General features: G+C 37.9%; 3 protein-coding genes and 1 pseudogene across 4 annotated transcripts; 3 read left to right on the top strand and 1 right to left on the bottom strand.

Annotated features, from left to right (window-relative positions):
- Positions 1-3,149: 3,149 nt before the first annotated feature.
- Positions 3,150-3,770, top strand: LOC126634310 (uncharacterized). Its single transcript, XM_050304803.1, has one exon. It carries the CDS (start codon positions 3,253-3,255, stop codon positions 3,568-3,570), a length of 318 nt encoding a protein of 105 aa, XP_050160760.1. The 5' UTR covers positions 3,150-3,252; the 3' UTR covers positions 3,571-3,770.
- A 4,190-nt stretch (positions 3,771-7,960) lies between these two features.
- On the bottom strand, positions 7,961-10,168 carry LOC126634075 (uncharacterized). Of its 2 annotated transcripts, XM_050304558.1 has the most exons (3): positions 10,104-10,168; positions 8,978-9,843; positions 7,961-8,190 (listed from the first exon to the last, which is right to left on the bottom strand). In XM_050304558.1, the coding sequence occupies exon 2, from the start codon at positions 9,678-9,680 to the stop codon at positions 8,988-8,990; it is 693 nt and encodes a 230-aa protein (XP_050160515.1). In that variant the 5' UTR covers positions 9,681-9,843; positions 10,104-10,168; the 3' UTR covers positions 7,961-8,190; positions 8,978-8,987. The 2 variants fall into 2 exon arrangements, with proteins under 2 accessions (XP_050160515.1, XP_050160514.1); XM_050304557.1 differs by lacking the exon at positions 7,961-8,190 and having other exon boundaries at positions 8,974-9,843.
- Positions 10,169-11,122: 954 nt separating this feature from the next.
- On the top strand, positions 11,123-13,779 carry LOC126582699 (pentatricopeptide repeat-containing protein At3g12770). The gene has a single exon (XM_050246871.1). It carries the CDS (start codon positions 11,171-11,173, stop codon positions 13,385-13,387), a length of 2,217 nt encoding a protein of 738 aa, XP_050102828.1. The 5' UTR covers positions 11,123-11,170; the 3' UTR covers positions 13,388-13,779.
- A 1,644-nt stretch (positions 13,780-15,423) lies between these two features.
- LOC126582700 (F-box/LRR-repeat protein At3g26922-like) lies at positions 15,424-17,955 on the top strand (annotated as a pseudogene).
- The last annotated feature ends 1,774 nt before the right edge of the window (positions 17,956-19,729 follow it).

The raw sequence follows: 19,729 nt of genomic DNA, 5'->3' as shown, positions 1-19,729 counted from the left end.
TTGAAGAGGTTACGTACGTGCGACAACATGACTCAAACGTATAAAACTAACATGGAATTGGATAAGACCAAATACATTTGTTCTAAAAAGAGATCCACTTCAGATCTCACCGTCCGGAACACAAGGTTTAGGCAATTAGGACCGCTCAAATTGAATTTGACGATTCCTATTAACTTATTCCGTTGACCCATCTCACACAAACTAAGAACTTTAATTTCTCTTTCACACAAACCAAGAGCTCGGATCCCTTAGTTCTAAAGTTCCGAACAATGATCCATATTACAATTGCTCTTGCTTTTTTATACAGTGTGTCGCATAAGTGGCATGGTCCCAGTAGTCGGCCTGTTTAATATGAGAGGCTTTGACACAGTCGACTAGTCTGGTTGACCCACATCGTCATTGACCATTGATGGGATTCGAGAAATGTGGCAAAGCCAGTGAGGTATCTTGAGGCAGTTGAGACTCTTAGGGCTCCGGGGTCAGTCTTGAGTGCGAAGTTCACACTTCACAGTTGGCATCATTTACCATGATGGGATCCCTTTGCTAAATCTACCAATTGCTTCATAAAGTTAAAATCTAAGGCTTAATTATGAAACTCTAATTTATGTTAATTTGTCCTTGTTCTTTAACTAATTACAGTGGTTGATCACATGGAGCATTGGCCAGTGAGTTCACCTAATTAAACCAGACTCACATGAATCATGAATGTTGAGGAAAATGAAGCATGCGCATGAAAAGAGTCGATGCGTTCATAACTTATTATAGTTATATTTTCGAGAATTCCATTATATTTCAGTGTATAATATATACTGAATGAATAGATGAATGTGCGGTCAAAAATGGATATGCCTTCATAACTTCATATAGCATTTTTGAGAATTATATAGTAGTATGTTGGCATGCATTGAATGAATAGAGAGTTAGATGTATGGCCCCAAAAAAAAAATTGTACAGATCAAGAAATTAGGGTATGTTTTCTTAGAAGAACTAGGAATTGAAATCATTTTGATTCTTGAGTTTCTTGCGTTTAATATAACATGGTTATGAGAATCATTAAATTTCTCTTACTTTTTTCCGCGTTACACATGAAATTAAGGTGTAAGATTTCTCTTGAAATTCGCAATCAAATATTTAAAATCAAGAATCATGATAAGTTAGTTTGATTGGATTCCTTTTTCTTACCCTAATTCTAAGTCCTCCTTTTCCTTTATTTATTCATTTTTGTTAAGTACATATGCCCTTACTATTTGACACTCAGTATTATGCTCTAGTGATATTTTTCTTCATTTGCAAGTGAAAGGTTTTAGGTTCGAATCTTATGGATGGTGAATTTGATACCAAATTAGGCTGCTCATTGTGTAACTTACTTCTCATCCCCTTAATGTAAAAATATTGATTCGATATACTAAAAAAAAAACATGTCCTTAAAATCCAAACAATACGGTGGTGTATACTATGTCGTAGTGTTTGCCAAGTAAGTTGGTGAAGTGTTCGAGACCAAAGACCCCTGGCCAACTGGAAAATGTTATGTGAGACCAATTTGCGGTTGTTATATTTCCAGCTGGGAGGCCAGCTGTGTGCAATTAATCCAACACTAAAAGGGGAAAATAATATAACTACTCCAAATTATATTCAAATTCAGCATTCCAGGAGAGCTGGCACAAAGCATAGCCATAGAGCATGTTAGCTGTTAGCTTCATACTTTTGTATGAGGTATTATGAACATTTTTCGATAAACTCACTTAGCATATGTTAACATTTATCGGCATGCTCACTCAAAAGTTATAATTATCAATTAACATGCTCGTTTGAAAGTTGTTAACATCTGTCGACAAACGTGCAATATAACTTAAAAAATACCTTTGGCCTACCAAAGCTTAATGAAATGCCCATTTGTATGCTTTTGACCAAAAAATTTTGTGCGTTGCGTGCTCGATTCTTATTGACCCCTTTAATAATATTTCCTCGATTCGGCCAGTATTAAACTTTGGAGCTTTGGACTTAATGAGTTATGGTTATGGTTAATACTTATGGTATTACAAAAGTAAGAAAAGTAAAATTATACTTTCCTTTTAAATAATTGAGATGTTGGTGGAGACAATAATCAAATTCAAATATAAGACCTAGGGTTACTTTTTTTTACAAGAATTAATAAAAAGAGAGGAGAATGAAGCCAAAAGTGTGAAAAAAAAGCCTAAGGCAACTAAGCAACACTCCAATAAAGAGATTTTCTATGGTAGTCCATATTATAGGATACTTTAAGAGTTTTTATCGATCTTTGGTCTAAAACATAAAAATTAAGAATTAACGGTTGCAAAATACTATAGTTTTTTTGTCGATTGAAAGGTATTGTCATAACTTTCAGGAGGCTACACCAAAAGTTGCAAGCCTAAATGTCTCTCCAAACTTATGTTCAGTAAGATTTGCATGAATGAGTCTGAATAGAGTTTTCTAAAATCAATTAAAGGAAACTGCAAAAGTAATTGAATGTGCATTACAATTTGAATGTATTTATACACCGCATGAATCATTGTAGATAGTATATCGTATTGAATACATACATATTATAATTTAAATGAAATCGTACATTACATGAATTATGATACGTAGTGTATTTGGATTGGATACATGTAATAACCCTCCCACATTTTACTTTCTTTCTTTCCCAAAGCGAAAATTCCCTCCCCACGTTTTACAGCCACAGCAATTTACTTTCTTAGCTTTTCCAGCTTTTATCCTCCCAAACATCAAAGCACTCCTACTCCTAGTCTACTACAAATCTCGAGTTCACAGTGTGTTCCCAGTTGTCGTTGCATGTCGTTTTGCACTTCACCACTCTCTCTCTCTCTCTCTCTCTCTCACTCTAAAAAAAAGCTTTCACCTGCCCAAGATTCGATCTCATGCACTTTACCACTCTCTCTCCCTCTCTCTCTCTCTAAAAAAAGCTTTTAACACACACACACAACCACTTTTATTCCTATTTTCTTTCTTCCGAGTATCAGATCTTTCCCAGATCCCCATCCCAAAATAGTTACCTCTCTCTCTCTCTCTCTCTCTCTCTCTCTCTCTCGCGCACGCACATCACACATGGGACCCACTTCCCAACAACGCCAAACACTACACATTCGTTCTCCACTATATAAACCTCTAACTCACCCCCTAAACTCCCCCAACCCCAACCAAAGATTCAATCTTTTACCACCCAACATCGTCAAATTCCAAAACCAAACAATACCCAAAATTTCAACCCAAATGGCTAGACTTGGTCTGATTTGCCTCCTCCTTACTGGGTTCCTTCTGGTTTCTGCAATGGCTGCCGACAAATCTGATGACTTGGGCAGAGAAACAGAGCACTCTACTTCCATTGCGGCAGAGCCGTCCGATACTGAGAGCATGGAAGAAGGCGAGATGGCGGAAGCTCCAACTTTCCGGCGTTTGGGGCCTGCTGAAAAGAAAGCTGATAAGTCGGTGGCTGGTGGAGGGATTATCATTGGCGGGCTTGTCACTACCATTTTTGCAGCTGTGTTCTGCTACATCAGGGTCACCAGAAAAAGGGGTGTGATTAATTAAGGTTTCCTGATGGATTAGATGAGATTATATGAGGATTATTGTAAAGCAGTGAAGAGGTGATTTTGATCCGCACAGATACATGATGATAATCAGAATTAGTGATCTAGTTTAGTTTAAATTTATTTTATGGGTTTAATTATGAATGTGAATATTATCAAATGGGATTTCTATGAAAATATCAGTATTCTTTAGCTTCTCCATTTGAATTCTCTAATTGTTTTCTTGTCCTTTTTCCTTTTTTTTTTCTTTCTATTTTTTGTATCTCTATATTTCTCTCGTCACGGTATCCGTTCTATCAAAATATTGCTAAATTTTTATATGAAATCGTAAATAGAGAGGAAAGTGTATCCCCGGTTTCTATGAAATGGATTAACTGCTACCGTAATATCTTTAATCTCTAATATAAAAATGTCTTACATATGCCTTTGTATTAATAATTCGAAACATCACGGTTGCATTGAACTTGTCTGGTGTAAGTATAAAAGTATGAAGGGTGGACTTGTTTTCTTCCCCTCTAAGCAAATAAAAAAGGAACCTTAACGAAAAACACCTGGTACTGTTCACTTTAACGAAAAACCACATTTTTATACTAAAAAGTTAATCTTGGTACTATTTATTTTACCCTTTATTTTGTCCTTATTATTAAAACTCAAAGTTTTCAAAACCTTTTCATTAGTTTTCCTAATAAAAAAATATTCCGAGAAATCTGCTCGGAAATCTTCACCCAAAATATAAAGCTATTATTTTAATTTTTAATTCACTTGGTCTGCAGAAAAAAAAGAGCCAAAAGCTGATTGTGTCATGGCTCGTGGGGTTCCAAAAGAAAGGGCAAAATTATAGCGTCTGCATTGCATCGCGGACACGGAAAACTCGAGTCCTCCAAGACAGTAGGATATTTGCCAAACCACATGATTTCGCACATAAAATTAAAGAGACGCCGGGTCGGTGCCTCTGTTCTGCTGCAAGCCTGCACCCGCCTTTGCCAAAGCTCAGAACTCAAAACTCTGTGTCCTGTGAAGGAGAGATTTTTCAATATGATCGGAACACGAGATGATACATCATATGTTATTATATAAATGGTGAGATATGTGTGTTAAAAAGTTAATAACTTAAAAAGTAAATTTTTCCACCACTTGCATAAAAATACGTAATGTATCCCCGTGTTCCTGTTACAATGAAAAATTTCTCTTGTGAAGATGACAGTGCTGCATTTAGTTTATTTTCCAGAAAATAAAGGAGAAAAAAAATAAATTTGTTAATCATTTAATGATATTTTATGTGCATGAAGTCGTTCTTCCTGTGGAGGTTGTATTAGAAATGAAGGCGGAACCAGTCAGGTAGATTATAATAATTAAATATATGAGATAAATCTATGGAGATGGGATCCTAACTGAGACTGAATCTTTTGAAAGAAGTTGGGAGTCAAAGAAGAAGTAGACAAATCTTCCAGGTGTTCACACGTGAAGCAGAAGACCAATCTTTGTTTGGAAGTAGAACTACATATATTCTTATTTCCTGCTACTTTTTCTTTCAGTCACTACTTCAATTTCTTTTACTTTATTAGTTTGCTTAAGGTAGTCATATTAGCTTGATCGGATGTTCTTGTGCTATGTAACATTTTATGATACCTCTTACAGTATATTATTAAGGAGTTATAATAATGTGAATATGATAATGCGAGTTAGAATTGGTCTGAAACGGTCTTATTAAAGAGTTAAAAAGTTATCCTAATTAGTTTGAGATTGAAACTTTGGACGAATCATGTTACTTAGCAATTGGATTGAAGTTGTGTGTTAGATTTCTTAAGTTGATTTTAATAGGGAAATGCATGGTTTGGCCCCTCACCGATGTGGAGAGATATTTTCCTTACATTCTCACATGCCCATTTATGTGTGGCAAATTGGATTTGAACCACAATCTAACAGATACAGGTTTGCATTCAAGTCCAAGTCTAGCTAATTTAGTGAAGAAACTAGGGACACAACCTTTGAATGCTGGCATTAATATCCACTAATCATGTATTTCTGGTTGTTAAGAAATAATCATGTGTGTTCAAAATGCTTGGAGGTCTGTCTTTGTCACTAATTTATTGACAATTACAATTATTCATCTCCAATATTTAATTTAAGAGTAAATTGTAGCAATGGTCCCTGAATTTTAATCAAATTGGAGCAATGGTTCCTCAACTAAAAATCCATTACCATTGGTCCCTCAACTTATCAAAATGTGTAGTTATAGTCTTTTTTCATCAATTTCTTCAAAATTTTGTCAAAATATGTTATGTTGGAATAACCATGTATATAATTAGGGTCCCTCAACTCATCAAAGTGTGTAATTATGGTCATTTTCGTCAACTATGTAAATTTTTTTGTCAAAACGAGTTATGTTGGAAGGACCATTGCTATAATTGGGTTAAAGTTAAGGGACCATTTCTCCAGTTGAATTAAAGTTGAAGAACCAAATGTAATGGATTTTTAGTTGAGGGACCATAGCTGCACGTTTTGATGAGTTGAAGGACCAATGGTAATGAATTTTTAGTTGAAGGACCATTGCTCCAATTGAGTTAAAGTTAAGGGACCATAGCTACAATTTACTCTTAATTTAAAAGGGGAAACTTTACCAAATTGAAGTTTAGGTAAGACCAAGATTGCACAAAGTGTTTGCTCAGAAAAGACCTATAACCAATCATTCTAGGCTTTTTAATCAAAATGACATTTGAGATTTGTATAACTCATTACTTTGATCCCTGATATTTGAAATTAATAGAAAGTGGTCCCTGAGTTTGTCCACCATTAATCATTTTGATCCTGATGACAAAATTACCCTCAATTTAATAAACAATGGGTCAAATGATTTGACAAAAATTGAGAGTATTTTTATCATTTTAGCCTTATTTAATAGAGATTTTTCATGGAATGACCAAAATGATTGATGGTGGACAAACTTAGGGTCTACTTCTATTAATTTCAAATCTTAAGAACCAAAGTTATGAATTATGCAAATCTTAGGGATCATTTTGGCTAAAAAGCCGACATTCTATGATATCCAAGATTTAACGTCAATGTCACTTTAATTGAACGATGATATGTATTTTGTAATTTTTAATAAACTTGAAGAGAAATACTAAGGAGACTCTCAAAATGAGGTTATATATGGACCCTCAACCATCTCATATTTTTGACACATTATTTTATGATGTTAGCATGACAATTTTGCCACAAAAATAAGGTAGCGGAAAGTTCATAAAGAGTCACTTTTAAGAAAGTTCCCTTACGTGCGATTAAACCTATAAAAGTAACTGGACATGTCACATTAAAGTGCTATAAATGGTAATTTCAAAGGTTAGGTTTCAAATAAAAACGAATTTATGTTTTAAAGTAGTGAGGCCGAGTATTACTAATTAATCAATGTGAACTGGTGACAATGTTAATGATGCAGAAGCATACACATGTTGTGAAGCACGTAGGACAACATTTCCGAGAACATGCATTTGGCTTTTCGAATTGGATAATATTAGGGATATTAAATTTTAAATTAAATTTGCAAATCAAATGATGTGTTTCAATAAGAAAAAAAAACACTTAAGTAATAACATAATCATCAAAAACATATCATTTGGTTTAAAAATCTGGTCTCTCTAATATTATCCTTTCGAATTCTACGAAGAACCAACAACATGGAAGATTTGAAGAGTTTAGTGATTAAATAAAGAGTCACCCTTATTTAATGTCATAAATATATGTTAATGGGGTAGATTAAGTGAGATTAACTTGATAAGTTTGTTTCTAGTAATGATGCATTAACTATGGTGCATGTATCAATAATTATTAGGGGTGGGTGGGTAGAACTTCTATAAATAAGAGTATTTAGTATTCCGGATGGGGATGAAGATTATAATGAATTGAACTGAAAACCAAGTGCAGTTTGAGAGAGTTTTCTCGTTCTTGTTCTTGTTCTATAAATTCCGATATTCCACGGAATTAACAAGGTATAGACATCCCGATGATCATTGGCCGTTATAGCTCAGAGAATCAACAATTTTCGCGTGGTAAACTTCTTGGCAATCTTGTGTTGATTCATTACAGCCAGAGGATCAACAACGTTCGTGTGGTAAACTTCTTGGCGTTCTTGGTGAATCAACACGAGATTTAGGATGTAAAATCTGGTATTGTCATTGACAATCGACGATCCCGCATGGAAAAGTTATGGAAAAGTTACGAAGTTCGTGTGTTTCAGTTTAACGTCCATTCTCCATTCGAGAATCGATATCCGGACTTATTAATCAACCCACTCGCGTTTTGCTCGCTTCTAAATTCCTTTGCTTGTCATTCAAAACTTACTGTGAAAATCATCAGCAGGGACAGAATCAAAGAAACGAACTCAAGAAGCATTTTGTGAACCATCGACTTCAACTCAATTTGTAACAAATTGTGAAACCATGTTCGTGTCCAAATTCTCAAAGCCAGTGCTTAAAGACTGATAGAACCTAAGAATCTGTAACTAGGTCGGGCTCAAGAAAACCAGATGTCGATATGAACGATAACCTCGGGCATCAATCATCGCCAACCCGCCAAGGAAGATGTTATCGTCTATGTTCTTAAGTCAATTCACATTCAGCACCTGTGGATAAGTCGATTAAGCAAACCAGGTGTTGACATAGATTCTCAAAGAAGATGTTATCATACATGTTCTCAGGCCAACTCACATTCAGCACACATGCTAGTTTCCAACAAGAAGAACATCCTAAATTGCATATATCATTAAGATCCTTACAATCGAAGAGTGCCTAGCATTTGTGATCTCAAGCAGACAAAGAAAGCGATCGAAGTTCAAAATTTTCATTTGACAAGAACAGAAGATCAAACGAGCACAACCAAAACAGAAAAACTTGCCCGAAATAACGAAACTTGAGAGGAAAGCAAAGCACGTAGCGAAACCATTCACTCTCAATGCCATACTTCTTCACAACAGTTATAAACTTAACCTAGAGCCGTTCGAGTTCTTACGCAACATAGCGAAACCATTCACTCTCAATGCCAAACTTCTTCACAACAGTTATAAACTTAACCTAGAGCCGTTCGAGTTCTTACGCAACATATCAAAACCATTCACTCTCAATGCCATACTTCTTCACAATAGTTATAAACTTAACCTAGAGCCGTTCGAGTTCTTACGCAATATAGCGAAACCATTCACTCTCAATGCCATACTTCTTCACAAGAGTTATAACTTAATCTAGATCCGTTCGAGCTCTTACGCAGTTGCTTAATCCGCTTTCAAATCACAAATTCACAGTATAAGTAGCTCACTAACCCCAGATCCTAAGACAGAAACACCAATTCACACACAAACAAGAAATCGAATTCGAAACATATCACATAAACATGTAAAGCAAAGAGAGAATTACCAAAAGGAAATTAAGGTGAATGCTTAACTTTCATAATAATTCTTGTCATTCTCAATCCAGTCAATGTAACATTAAGAGCACCAACAAACCTCGAATTCGTAAACAAATCCACAATCTCCCTAACCTCCTCATCCCCACATTCGTCCACAACCACCACACACACCCCGCCGGCCTTCACCGTCCTCTCCATCTCCGCAGCGAACCGGTTCGGAAACAACGCCTCCGCGAAATGCGCACTAAATCCCAAATTAAACACATTATCGAAGTAAGGCAAGTTATGGGGATCCGCCCGGCTCACCAGCGGAGGCGACTCGAGGAGCTCAATTCCGGTGACGTCGGCAACGCCCAACTGGGTCAGCGCCATGACCTCGTGGCCGGCGCCGGCGGAGACGCAGAGGACCTTGGACTCGTTGTGCAGGAGACCCATTTGATAAAATGCGCGAAAGAAGTTGGAGAAGGAGTGGACCTTGTTCTGCCAGGTCTTGGTGGACCAGAGGCGCTTGTTCTTCTTGTGGAGAGGGAGGATGACGCGCGGCGAGGCGTCGCAGGAGGATTTGGGGAAGCGGAGGTGGGGCTTCGGGGGAGAGTCCGGCGCGACGCAGGTGTCGGGGGTTTTGAGGAGGAGGAAGACGAAGGCGACGGTGCCGATGAGTATGGAGACGTAGGAAAGCCTCTTCAGGAAAATCTCGATGTGCCTCTCCATAACGGAGGAGACCGGAAGAAAGCTTTGTATCGATGGAGGTCTGAGCAGAAAACTGGATCTTCGTTGCTGGAACTCGCTACACTTGTCGTAATTTCCGACAGTTGAATTTTCAGAAAAGGCCTCGGATTTTGATAAAATTTCAATTCTGGCCTGTTATTTTTGCCTTGATTTAGAATTTAGTCACATATTCAGCTTTCCATTATTTCGATCCATATTGTATTTTAGAACCTAGTAGAATTCTCTCAAGTGGAATTGCTAAATTTTGACTATTTTCATTTTTCACACACGTGGAGCAACTTACACCTTTAAAACACAAAAATGCTATTTTTTTATCATTTATTTGTACTCGTCTCTCTAATAGAAGGTAAAATTGAAGAAGGCGTGAGCTCTAGGGTTGTGGCGGGAGTGGATTGAGTGTTATACCGAGAGGTGGGTTATGGCTAAGAGCAGTTGGGGTTCGTGAGATGTTGATGCGGTGGGAAGAGACTAAAATGGTCATGCATAGAACAAGTTTTATACAACTGTGGTGTCGCACTCGATGACGTCATGCCATGTGTAAATTTTTCTTTATATGGCAAAATTGGACTAGAACACTACATAGAAGTGAACCTGTTTTATGTAAGTCATTTTTATCAATTGGACTTGATTCACAAACAAGATTAAACATGGCGGCCAAATTAGAAAAAATAGAACTATAGTGACCAGAATTGCAATGGATCCAAAATACAGTGGTCTTAAATTCATAATACCAGTATAAAGACGCGGCTATGTTGTTTTGCGCCTTTAAGAGCAACTCCACCTGGGGGAATAGCCCGATGGCCCAGCGACTGAATAGGACCCAATAGCCCTAGCTCCAGCCCATGGGGGCGATTGGGCTGAGGGGGGGCCAAGTGAGAGGCCTAACTCGAATTGGTGGCCCGAGAGCCTGAGGCCATATGATGCATGGCTGAAGTTAGGATGACGTTAGCAACATTATAAAATTAATAAAAAATGTAAACAATTAATAAAAAATTTGAAAATTAAAAAAAAAGATTTAATTTTTCTATAAATATCTTGTCATTATTTTCCACCTTACATCACAATTTTATATTTTCTCAAATACTTTGGATTGTAATTTCTTATTTATGAAACATAGTACAACGAGACCGATTAAAAATCATATCCGAAATTTGAAATAAAATTATTTTTTATTATTTTATAAAATAAAAAATGTTAATATTTTATTACATATTGCCATAATTATTTTGTTTAAGAATAAAGATGAAAATGTAATTATTTTTTATTATTTTATAAAATAAAAAATGTTAATATTTTATTACATATTGCCATAATTATTTTGTTTAAGAATAAAGATGAAAATGTAATTATTGTTCATTAAAAGTAGTTACCGTTCACTCGAGGCTATTAAATAGGGAGTTGCTCGACGGGCCTACGCTGAAGTTGCTCGACGGGCCTACGCTGAATGCTCTAAGCTTAACATCAGCCCTTAGATGGCTCTCGCTAGCAGAGTCTCTCTCTTTCCCCTTCCCGCCAAATTCCTGACGTTGGCTCCCAAAACGGCGACGTCTCAAGACTTTGAAACTCCGGCGTCGTTTTCATTCACCTTCATCCGTCACTACTGTTCGTCTCCTCTCCGTCTAGACCCGTACTGCTACGACGACCAACACCTCCGTCACGGCCTCGACCCGGACTCCTTCTTCGGGTCTCTGATCGATGGTTCGACCCGAAAGAGCCAGTTGGGTCAAATCCATGCCCAGTTAGTTGTATTGGGTTTGATAGACAGTGGCTTTTTGATCACCAAATTGGTCAATGCAAGCTCGAATCTCGGGTATATTTCGTACGCCCGCCAAGTGTTTGATGAATTTACTGACCCAGATGTGTTTCAGTGGAATGCGATCATTAGGTGTTATTCTAGGCACAATGTGTTTTCTCAGGCTATAGAAATGTATTCTAGGATGCAAGTAATGGGTGTCAGTCCAGATGGGTTTACTTTTCCTCATGTGCTTAAAGCTTGCAGTGGCATGCCGGACCTCGAAATGGGTCGACGGGTTCATGGACAGGTGTTTAGACATGGGTTTGAATCAGATGTTTTTGTGCAGAATGGTCTCGTGGCGTTGTATGCTAAATGTAGTCGAATAGATCGTGCAAGGGCTGTGTTTGATGGTTTAGGTGAGAGGACGGTTGTTTCCTGGACTTCGATGATTTCGGGGTATGCCCAGAATGGCCAGCCTTTGGAAGCTTTGAGAATTTTTGGTCTGATGAGAAAATTGAATGTGAAACCGGATTGGATCGTTCTTGTTAGTGTTCTAAAAGCTTATACTGATGTAGAAGACTTGGGACAGGGGACATCTGTTCATGGTTGTTTGATTAAAATGGGTCTTGAATTTGAACCTGACTTGCTCATTGCACTCACGGCAATGTATGCAAAAAGTGGGCAGGTGATGGCTGCCAGATCGTTTTTTGATCAGATGCAAACGCCGAACGTGATACTGTGGAATGCTATGATATCTGGTTATGTGAAGAATGGTTATGCTAATGAGGCTGTAGAGCTATTCCGGGAGATGATCACAAAACATTTTAGAACAGATTCAATAACAATGAGGTCTGCTATTTCTGCATGCGCCCAGGTGGGTTCTCTTGACCTAGCAAAATGGATGGACGATTATATCAATAAAAGTGAGTATAGGAATAATGTTTTTGTTAACACTGCCCTAATTGATATGTATGCAAAATGTGGAAGTGTCGATTTTGCTCGAATGGTTTTTGATAGAACGCCTAATAAAGATGTTGTGGTGTGGAGTGCAATGATCGTGGGATACGGATTACATGGTCGAGCACGAGAAGCCATCGATCTTTTCCATTCTATGCAGCAGGCAGGAGTGCCACCCAACGATGTCACCTTCCTAGGGCTCCTCACTGCATGCAATCATTCAGGCCTTGTTGAGGAAGGATGGGAGCTGTTCCACCGTATGGTAAACTGCGGGATTCAGCCTGGAAACCAACATTATTCTTGTGTGGTTGATCTTCTTGGACGTGCAGGCCGCTTGGATCAAGCTTACGATTTTATCAGAAAGATGCCAATTGAACCTGGTATAAGTGTATGGGGAGCACTTCTGGGTTCATGCAAGATTTATCGTCATGTAACTTTGGGAGAATACGCTGCAGAACAGCTTTTCTCTATAGATCCATATAATACAGGGCATTATGTTCAACTCTCAAATCTTTATGCTTCAGCCCGTTTATGGGATCATGTTGCAAAGGTACGAGTATTGATGAGGGAAAAAGGACTGATCAAGGACCTTGGACATAGTTTGATTGAGGTCAATGGGAAGCTTCAGGCATTTCATGTGGGAGACAAGTCTCATCCAAGGTCTAAGGAAATTTATGAAGAGCTCGAAAGCCTGGAGAGGAGGTTGAAGGAGGCAGGATTCATCCCGCATACAGATTCTGTTCTGCATGATTTGAATCATGAAGAGACAGAAGAGACACTTTGTAATCACAGTGAGAGGCTGGCAATTGCTTATGGCCTCATCAGCACTGCTCCAGGAACTACACTTCGGATAACCAAAAATCTTCGAGCATGTGTGAATTGTCATTCAGCAACCAAGCTAATATCGAAGCTTGTCAACAGGGAGATAGTTGTTAGGGATGCAAAGCGTTTTCATCATTTCAAGGATGGACGTTGTTCATGTGGAGATTACTGGTGAAAGGGGAAGGCCTGCAGTGAATCTCTTTTCGGGTTCAGTTTCAGCTTCACACAAGGATAAAAGCTAGTTCACTGTCCATCTAAACCCGAATCCAGTTCTTAGTTGAAGGTGGAAATGGAATGGCAGTCTTCCATCGATTCATTTGTCTACTCAGAGTTTACAAGGATGATCGCCGAAGCAATTTACATTGAATCAATAAGGCATGTGGTAAACTCCCAAAGAAGGGGCCACAGGAAGCAACGCTGGAAGTCGAAGTCTTGAGCTGCAATCTCTCACAATGCATAGAATCTCAACAAAATCTCTCACGATGCTTATCTATTACATTTCAACTGACAAAGAATTTCAATCAAATTTGATTAATTTTGTTTTAAAATATAAGCGATATTCTTATAGGGTAGTGCTCTCTATACACTTATTTTTATTTAGTACACACCCCCTCAATTTTCCTCAACCATAGAATACAAGCTGGATGGATGAAGTGGAAGAGTGCATCCGGCGTGTTGTGTGACCGTTTTATGCCACTGAAGCTCATGGGGAATTTTTATAGGACTGCAATAAGGCCGGCGATGTTGTATAGCACAGAATGTTGGGAGGTTAAGTATCAACATATACATAAAATGGGTGTAGCGGAGATGAGGATGCTTCGTTGGATGTGTGGGCACACGAGAAATGATAAGATTAGGAATGAGGATATCCGATGTAAAGTAGGAGTAGCCGAAATTGAAGGAAAGGTGAGAGAAAATCGGTTACGGTGGTTTGGACATGTGCAAAGAAGGCCTACTGACGCTTCGGTTAGAAGATGCGACTACGGGACAGAGGTTCAGGGCCGAAGGGGCAGAGGAAGACCTAGGAAAACTTTGGAAGAGACTCTAAGAAAAGACTTAGTACTTGGATCTAACGGAGGACATGATATAGGACCGAGCGCAATGACGTTCTAAGATTCATATAGCCGACCTCACTTAGTGGGAAAAGGCTTTGTTGTTGTTGTTGTTGTTGTACACCTCCCTCAATTTTTGACTGTCGGATCAAAGATCAATGACAAAAAAATAACGGTGTATAGAAAGTAAAAATGAGAGTGTATGGATACCACTATCCTTAAGTGCACTAAGAGTAAGAGGAAGGGGAGGGTTTGAACTCGTATGCAGGAGGTTTAAAGAGAAGGTTCTATTCATCAGCCATTGGGGGAATCCATCACTTGCAATTTGATTACATCATGTAACAATAAAAAGAAATTAAAATCATTCTAACAAATTTTCTAAGCTTGAAAAAAAAAAAAAAAGCCTAGACCTAAAAATGCTTTATAAATTAAGGATAAATTTCACTCAACTATCTTCAAGTTTCTCCAAATTCTAAATTTATTACCCTTATTTTTTTTTCTTCTTCTCAATGTCGCTCTCATACTTTAATTTTAATATTTCTGTCACTTTTAGATTTATGTTAGTATTTCTCTCAACTACTTTGTTAACTAACGTTGTGGCGTAGTTTTGACTCACCTATCATGCCATCATTTAACACAACTTGTTTATGCCATGCCAACAGAGATATATTTCCATATGCTCATAACACAAGTTGATACATAACGTGTTATAATATAAATAGAAAAAAAAATATTTTTAGTGTTGCTCTATTTATATTATGACACGTATATTATAACACATTGTATATGGCGCATGGTGTTTGAAAATGGTGAGTCTGCTTGAATGTGATCAATGGCAGAGTAAAATTCTCTATAGTCTTTCTGGGCCTGGAATGGAGGATAACCGTGGTTTGTCACTAGTTGTCCCTCTTTTAAAAGAGGAAAAATAAAACCTTAGTACTACGATATAGTAGTATTCCTCTTCACTTGTAAGTGAGAGGTCTTATGTTCGATTCTTGTCAAAGGCGAATTTGAACCACATTATTGCTAATTCATTGTGAAACTTAGCCTATCCTCTTACCCTTAATATAGATATTGTTTGTTAAAAAAATAAAAAAAAATATATATATATTTTTTTTGGTCACACCGTCACAGTAAAATGCAAATTACCAATTAAAAATGCTTTTCCGATTGCAGAAACATTTTACACGAGAGAGGAGATGGAAGAAGAAGACGCAAGCAATCAAAACCGAAGCCTCAACGATCTGCCGGTGGACCTCCTCCTCCGCATCCTCTCCTTCCTCCCCACATTAGACTCGGTCCAAACCTCCCTCATCTCCCAAAAATGGCGCCCTCTCTGGTCCCTCGTCCCCTCCCTCGATTTCAGATTCGAACTCTACCCGCCGCGCGAGCCGCCGTCGGACACTTGCCAGTTCTACGCCGAGTTCGTCGACCGCGTTCTGATTTCCCGCCCCAATTCTCCCGTCCACACTTTCCGCCTCACTTTCATCTTCCACGATCACTACCACTCCCACGTCGACTCCTGGGTGCGATCCGCCGTCACCCACCTCCGCGCCCGGGAGCTCCACCTCGACTTCTTCATCCACAGAGATTTTCACAACGACGAAACCCATAATCACCATTACGATTTCCCTTTCTCTTTTCTGAGAAATGGGTGTGTTGAGAAATTGAGCCTCACGCGGTGTTATCTCACTCTGCCGGCGAAATTGTCCACCATGCGATTTTGGACGATTCGGTCCTTGCTTCTCGATATGGTTTGCTTGGAGGACCAGATGATGAATGATTTGATATTGGGTTGCCCTAATTTGGAAGATATGGAGCTTCAAAACTGTTGGGGACATCATCACTTGAAGATATGTAGCAAAAGGCTGAAGAGGCTGGCATTTGGGTTCTTCTATGATTCCGAAATCAAAGAGACTGTTTCGATTGATTGCCCAAATCTTTGTTCGATTAGCTTTGATTGCTGTAGCTTTTACAGGTTTGCCCTGAAGAATGCTGAGTCTCTGGTTTATTTTCGTGTCCAGATTGTGAACATAGTGGAACGTTACTATGACTTGTGGAGTAGAACGGTTAAGCTAATTGAGCAAGCGCCTAATCTTAAGCATCTTGATGCATTAAATTGGTGGTTTAAGGTAATTTTTGTTTATTTATCATCTCCGTTCTGAGCAGTATAGCTTTTTGATATATCTCTATCATGGTTTTTGTTTGTGGTAATTATGTCAAAGATTTGAGTAATATGTAGCAATGTGGTTGGTATTCTGATCATGTAGAAAGCTTCTTATAGTCATAGATAGGCTAAAATCTTGTGTTTTTGGATTTGGTGATATAGTCGTGTATTTTCGAATGAGATTGATAGAGACAACAACATGATAGATGGTGAGGCTCTTTAGCTTGTCACTGAATCTCAGAGTCGACTGAAAGATGGAAAAGGTAAGTAGTTATTGAAACTCTCCTCAGTTTTGTGGGCATTTGGTCTAGACCGAGGGAAGTGGATACCAGTTGGTCATTAGGTTTCTGCTGCTGGCATTGTGACACCATAGGTGAGTCTGTTAAGAAACGTAAAACTTCACTCGGTTTATTGTTCCTCATTGCCGGTAGTGCAAAACTCATAACAGGTATGGAGCGCTCATTAAGAATGGTGTGAATGTGAGACAGTTACATGATATGCGACTTTGTGAAGATAATTTAAACCTCTCTTCACGTTGGGTATGGAGTTCTCATTTGGAATGTATCTTTAGTCACTTTCTAACTTTGTCCACCTCACTTGTGTGCAACATTACATTCTTAGATAATTTTCAGATGGTCAATCTCTTTGCTTTAACCTCCATGAACAGGGGATTTTTCGAGTTTCACTTTTAACTGCTTAGCCTCTTTTGCCCTTTGTCTGCTACATACGATAACCACTGATTTGTGATGGGTTATGTTGTTGAACATCTTATTTTCCTAATCGTTTTCTTTGCATATGCCCTCAGTTTTTGACATCAACGGACTCCTTCCCCGAAAGTTTTATACTCCACAATCTGAAGCTCTTAGAGCTACAAACAGGATTTACCAAGCATGATCTTGTTGGCATGGCTGCACTGCTTAAACATTGTCCCAATCTGGAGACAATGATTCTAGAATACCCTTTCAAGTTCGGGGAAGATGTGAGTATTTTTACAAACATATAACTAGAGCAATGCTTGATGTTTCAGTGTTACTATTGCTTATCATTCTTTTTATGTTCCTTGCTGCACATTAAAACTTGACGTTCTAATCTCCAGGAGAGTTTACCAGAAGAGTTGTCGGATAAATCAGCTGAGTTTAGCATTCCAAGTCTCAAGCAAGTTACAATCAAACCGTATACAGGAACAGAAGATGAAGGTAATTTTGTGAAAATCTTGACTGAGCAAGGAGTTGTCCTAGAAAAGATTGTACTTGTTCCTGGCCAAGTTGGCGAGAACGGAATAGTTCTGATGCAGGTTCCCCCAATCGTCCTGTATAAAAAGGATTCACAAAGTTGGAAGTACTCTCTCCTCCGCAACGCCAGATGTACTCTGAACTTTAAATTGGGAATCCATCGGCTTAGCCAGTTTCCGTGTTATTTCTTAGATTAGATGATAATTGCATAGATCAAATGTTATCTGGGGTTTGAATACGATTATCTTCCGTTTTGTTTCTTCATAGAAATGGCATGTTTTTATTGGAGATAGTAGCTACGGTTGCAAATCGTTTCCATCATGTTCCCTCTTTCATGTTTTGATTCCACAAGAATTGGTATTGATTACATTGTCATTTTTTTACGACAGGCAATAGGATAATCCATACGAATTCATCAATCTTTAAAAAAAAAATCATCTAAACATGGGCAGGGGGAGATTTTGAACTTTGAATCCAGCGAGTTAAAGAGGAATGTCCTATCCAGTTGGGCAATCCGTCAGTTGCTTGTCATTTCAAGCCTTACTTGTTCAATACTCAACAAGAAATCTAGTTGTATATAGGTTGCAAGGAAAAATAGGCACATGAGAAAAAGTACCAAGCCCAACCCGTTTTCTTTGGACTCGGCCACACTTTGTGGGTCAATACAAGTACAAGGATTGTACATTTATTTACATATTTGCCTTAAGGCCTAAGCCTACCTGACTCATTTGCCGGAAAGGTCGCCGGAAAATTGCCGAATCATTCGCCGTAATTTTTTTAGGCCCGAAATTTTTGCCGGAATCCAACCACCTTGCCAAATTTTTTTTACCTCCAGCCACTTTGATTGATGGTGGCTTATACATTAACATTTCAATAAAATATAAAAATATGGTAGTGTTATTCACACACTTCTTTTTACCCTGCACGCACCCTTTCTATTCCATGAGTTAAATTTTGAGTTAATTTCATAAAGGCCAGATTATTTCATGAGGTAAATTCTGAGTTAAATTTCGTGCTATATGAGTTTATATAGAGAGATCTCAATTATATTATTTTGTTTAATTTTCAGTATTATTGCTTCCGTTAAACTACTTTATATTCCGATGCCCAATTCTATCCTATATCACACCCAACCATAACCCATGGCTGCCACTCATTTACAAATGCCTTCAGTACACATAAAGCTTTAAATTCCGTATTTGAATCTCATTACGTGTTTATATATGTCTATAAAGTAAAATTCATAGATTTTTATTGCATGTCTGAGTTGCACATATTTTGTAAAATTTAATTTTTGACCTTGCCCCACTGCACTGAAGAACAATTTACTTTGTTTTTACTAGGTTAATTACTAACCTATTATGAGGTTAAACCCACACCCTCCCCTTAGTATAGAAAATATATTTTGTTAAAAAAAAATAAAAAATAAAAATCCAAACAAACAATGTAGAACGGGTGAGTTTAGTCTCATAATGGGTTAGCAATAATATGGTCCAGACCATAGTATTAAATGGCGAGACGCTATTGTTTAATTAATAAGAAATGTTAAAGAGACTCTCAAAGTGGGACTTTCAATAAACTCTCTGTCACCTCATAATTTTTGTTTTATAATGTTGACACGAAAATTTTACCAAAAATAAGCTAGCGGAAAGTTCATGGAGAGTTTCACCTTTTAAGAGAGTCTCGTTAGCATTTCTCTTAATTAATTTCTTCTAATGATATTTTTCTTTCTTTTCATCAGTTTGGTGAGAAACAAAATATTAATAAAAATTAAATAGAAGTTCCCACTAAAGGAAAGGGCACACAAAATATAGTTTCTATTTTGCACACGTCTCTTCGTTCGTGTTCAAGGTAAGTTAGCCCATCACCCGAAACCCTAGATTTCAGAAAATTGGCTGCCGTAGAGGCTAATCCCGAGAGCTGTAGCTTCATAGATCGGGATAAAGACCAAAAGCAAAGAATTAATGAGGCAAAGGACAATCAGCAATCTTCCAGATGAAATATTGCACCATATACTCTCCTTCCTCCCCCCAAATATATTGAACAAACAAGTGCTTTGTTCTTCA

This window comes from Malus sylvestris, chromosome 9 (genome assembly GCF_916048215.2).
Source record: "Malus sylvestris chromosome 9, drMalSylv7.2, whole genome shotgun sequence".
NCBI lineage: Eukaryota > Viridiplantae > Streptophyta > Magnoliopsida > Rosales > Rosaceae > Malus > Malus sylvestris.
Note: the sequence above shows the minus strand (reverse complement) of the source record. Positions and strands in the feature narration are given on the sequence as shown.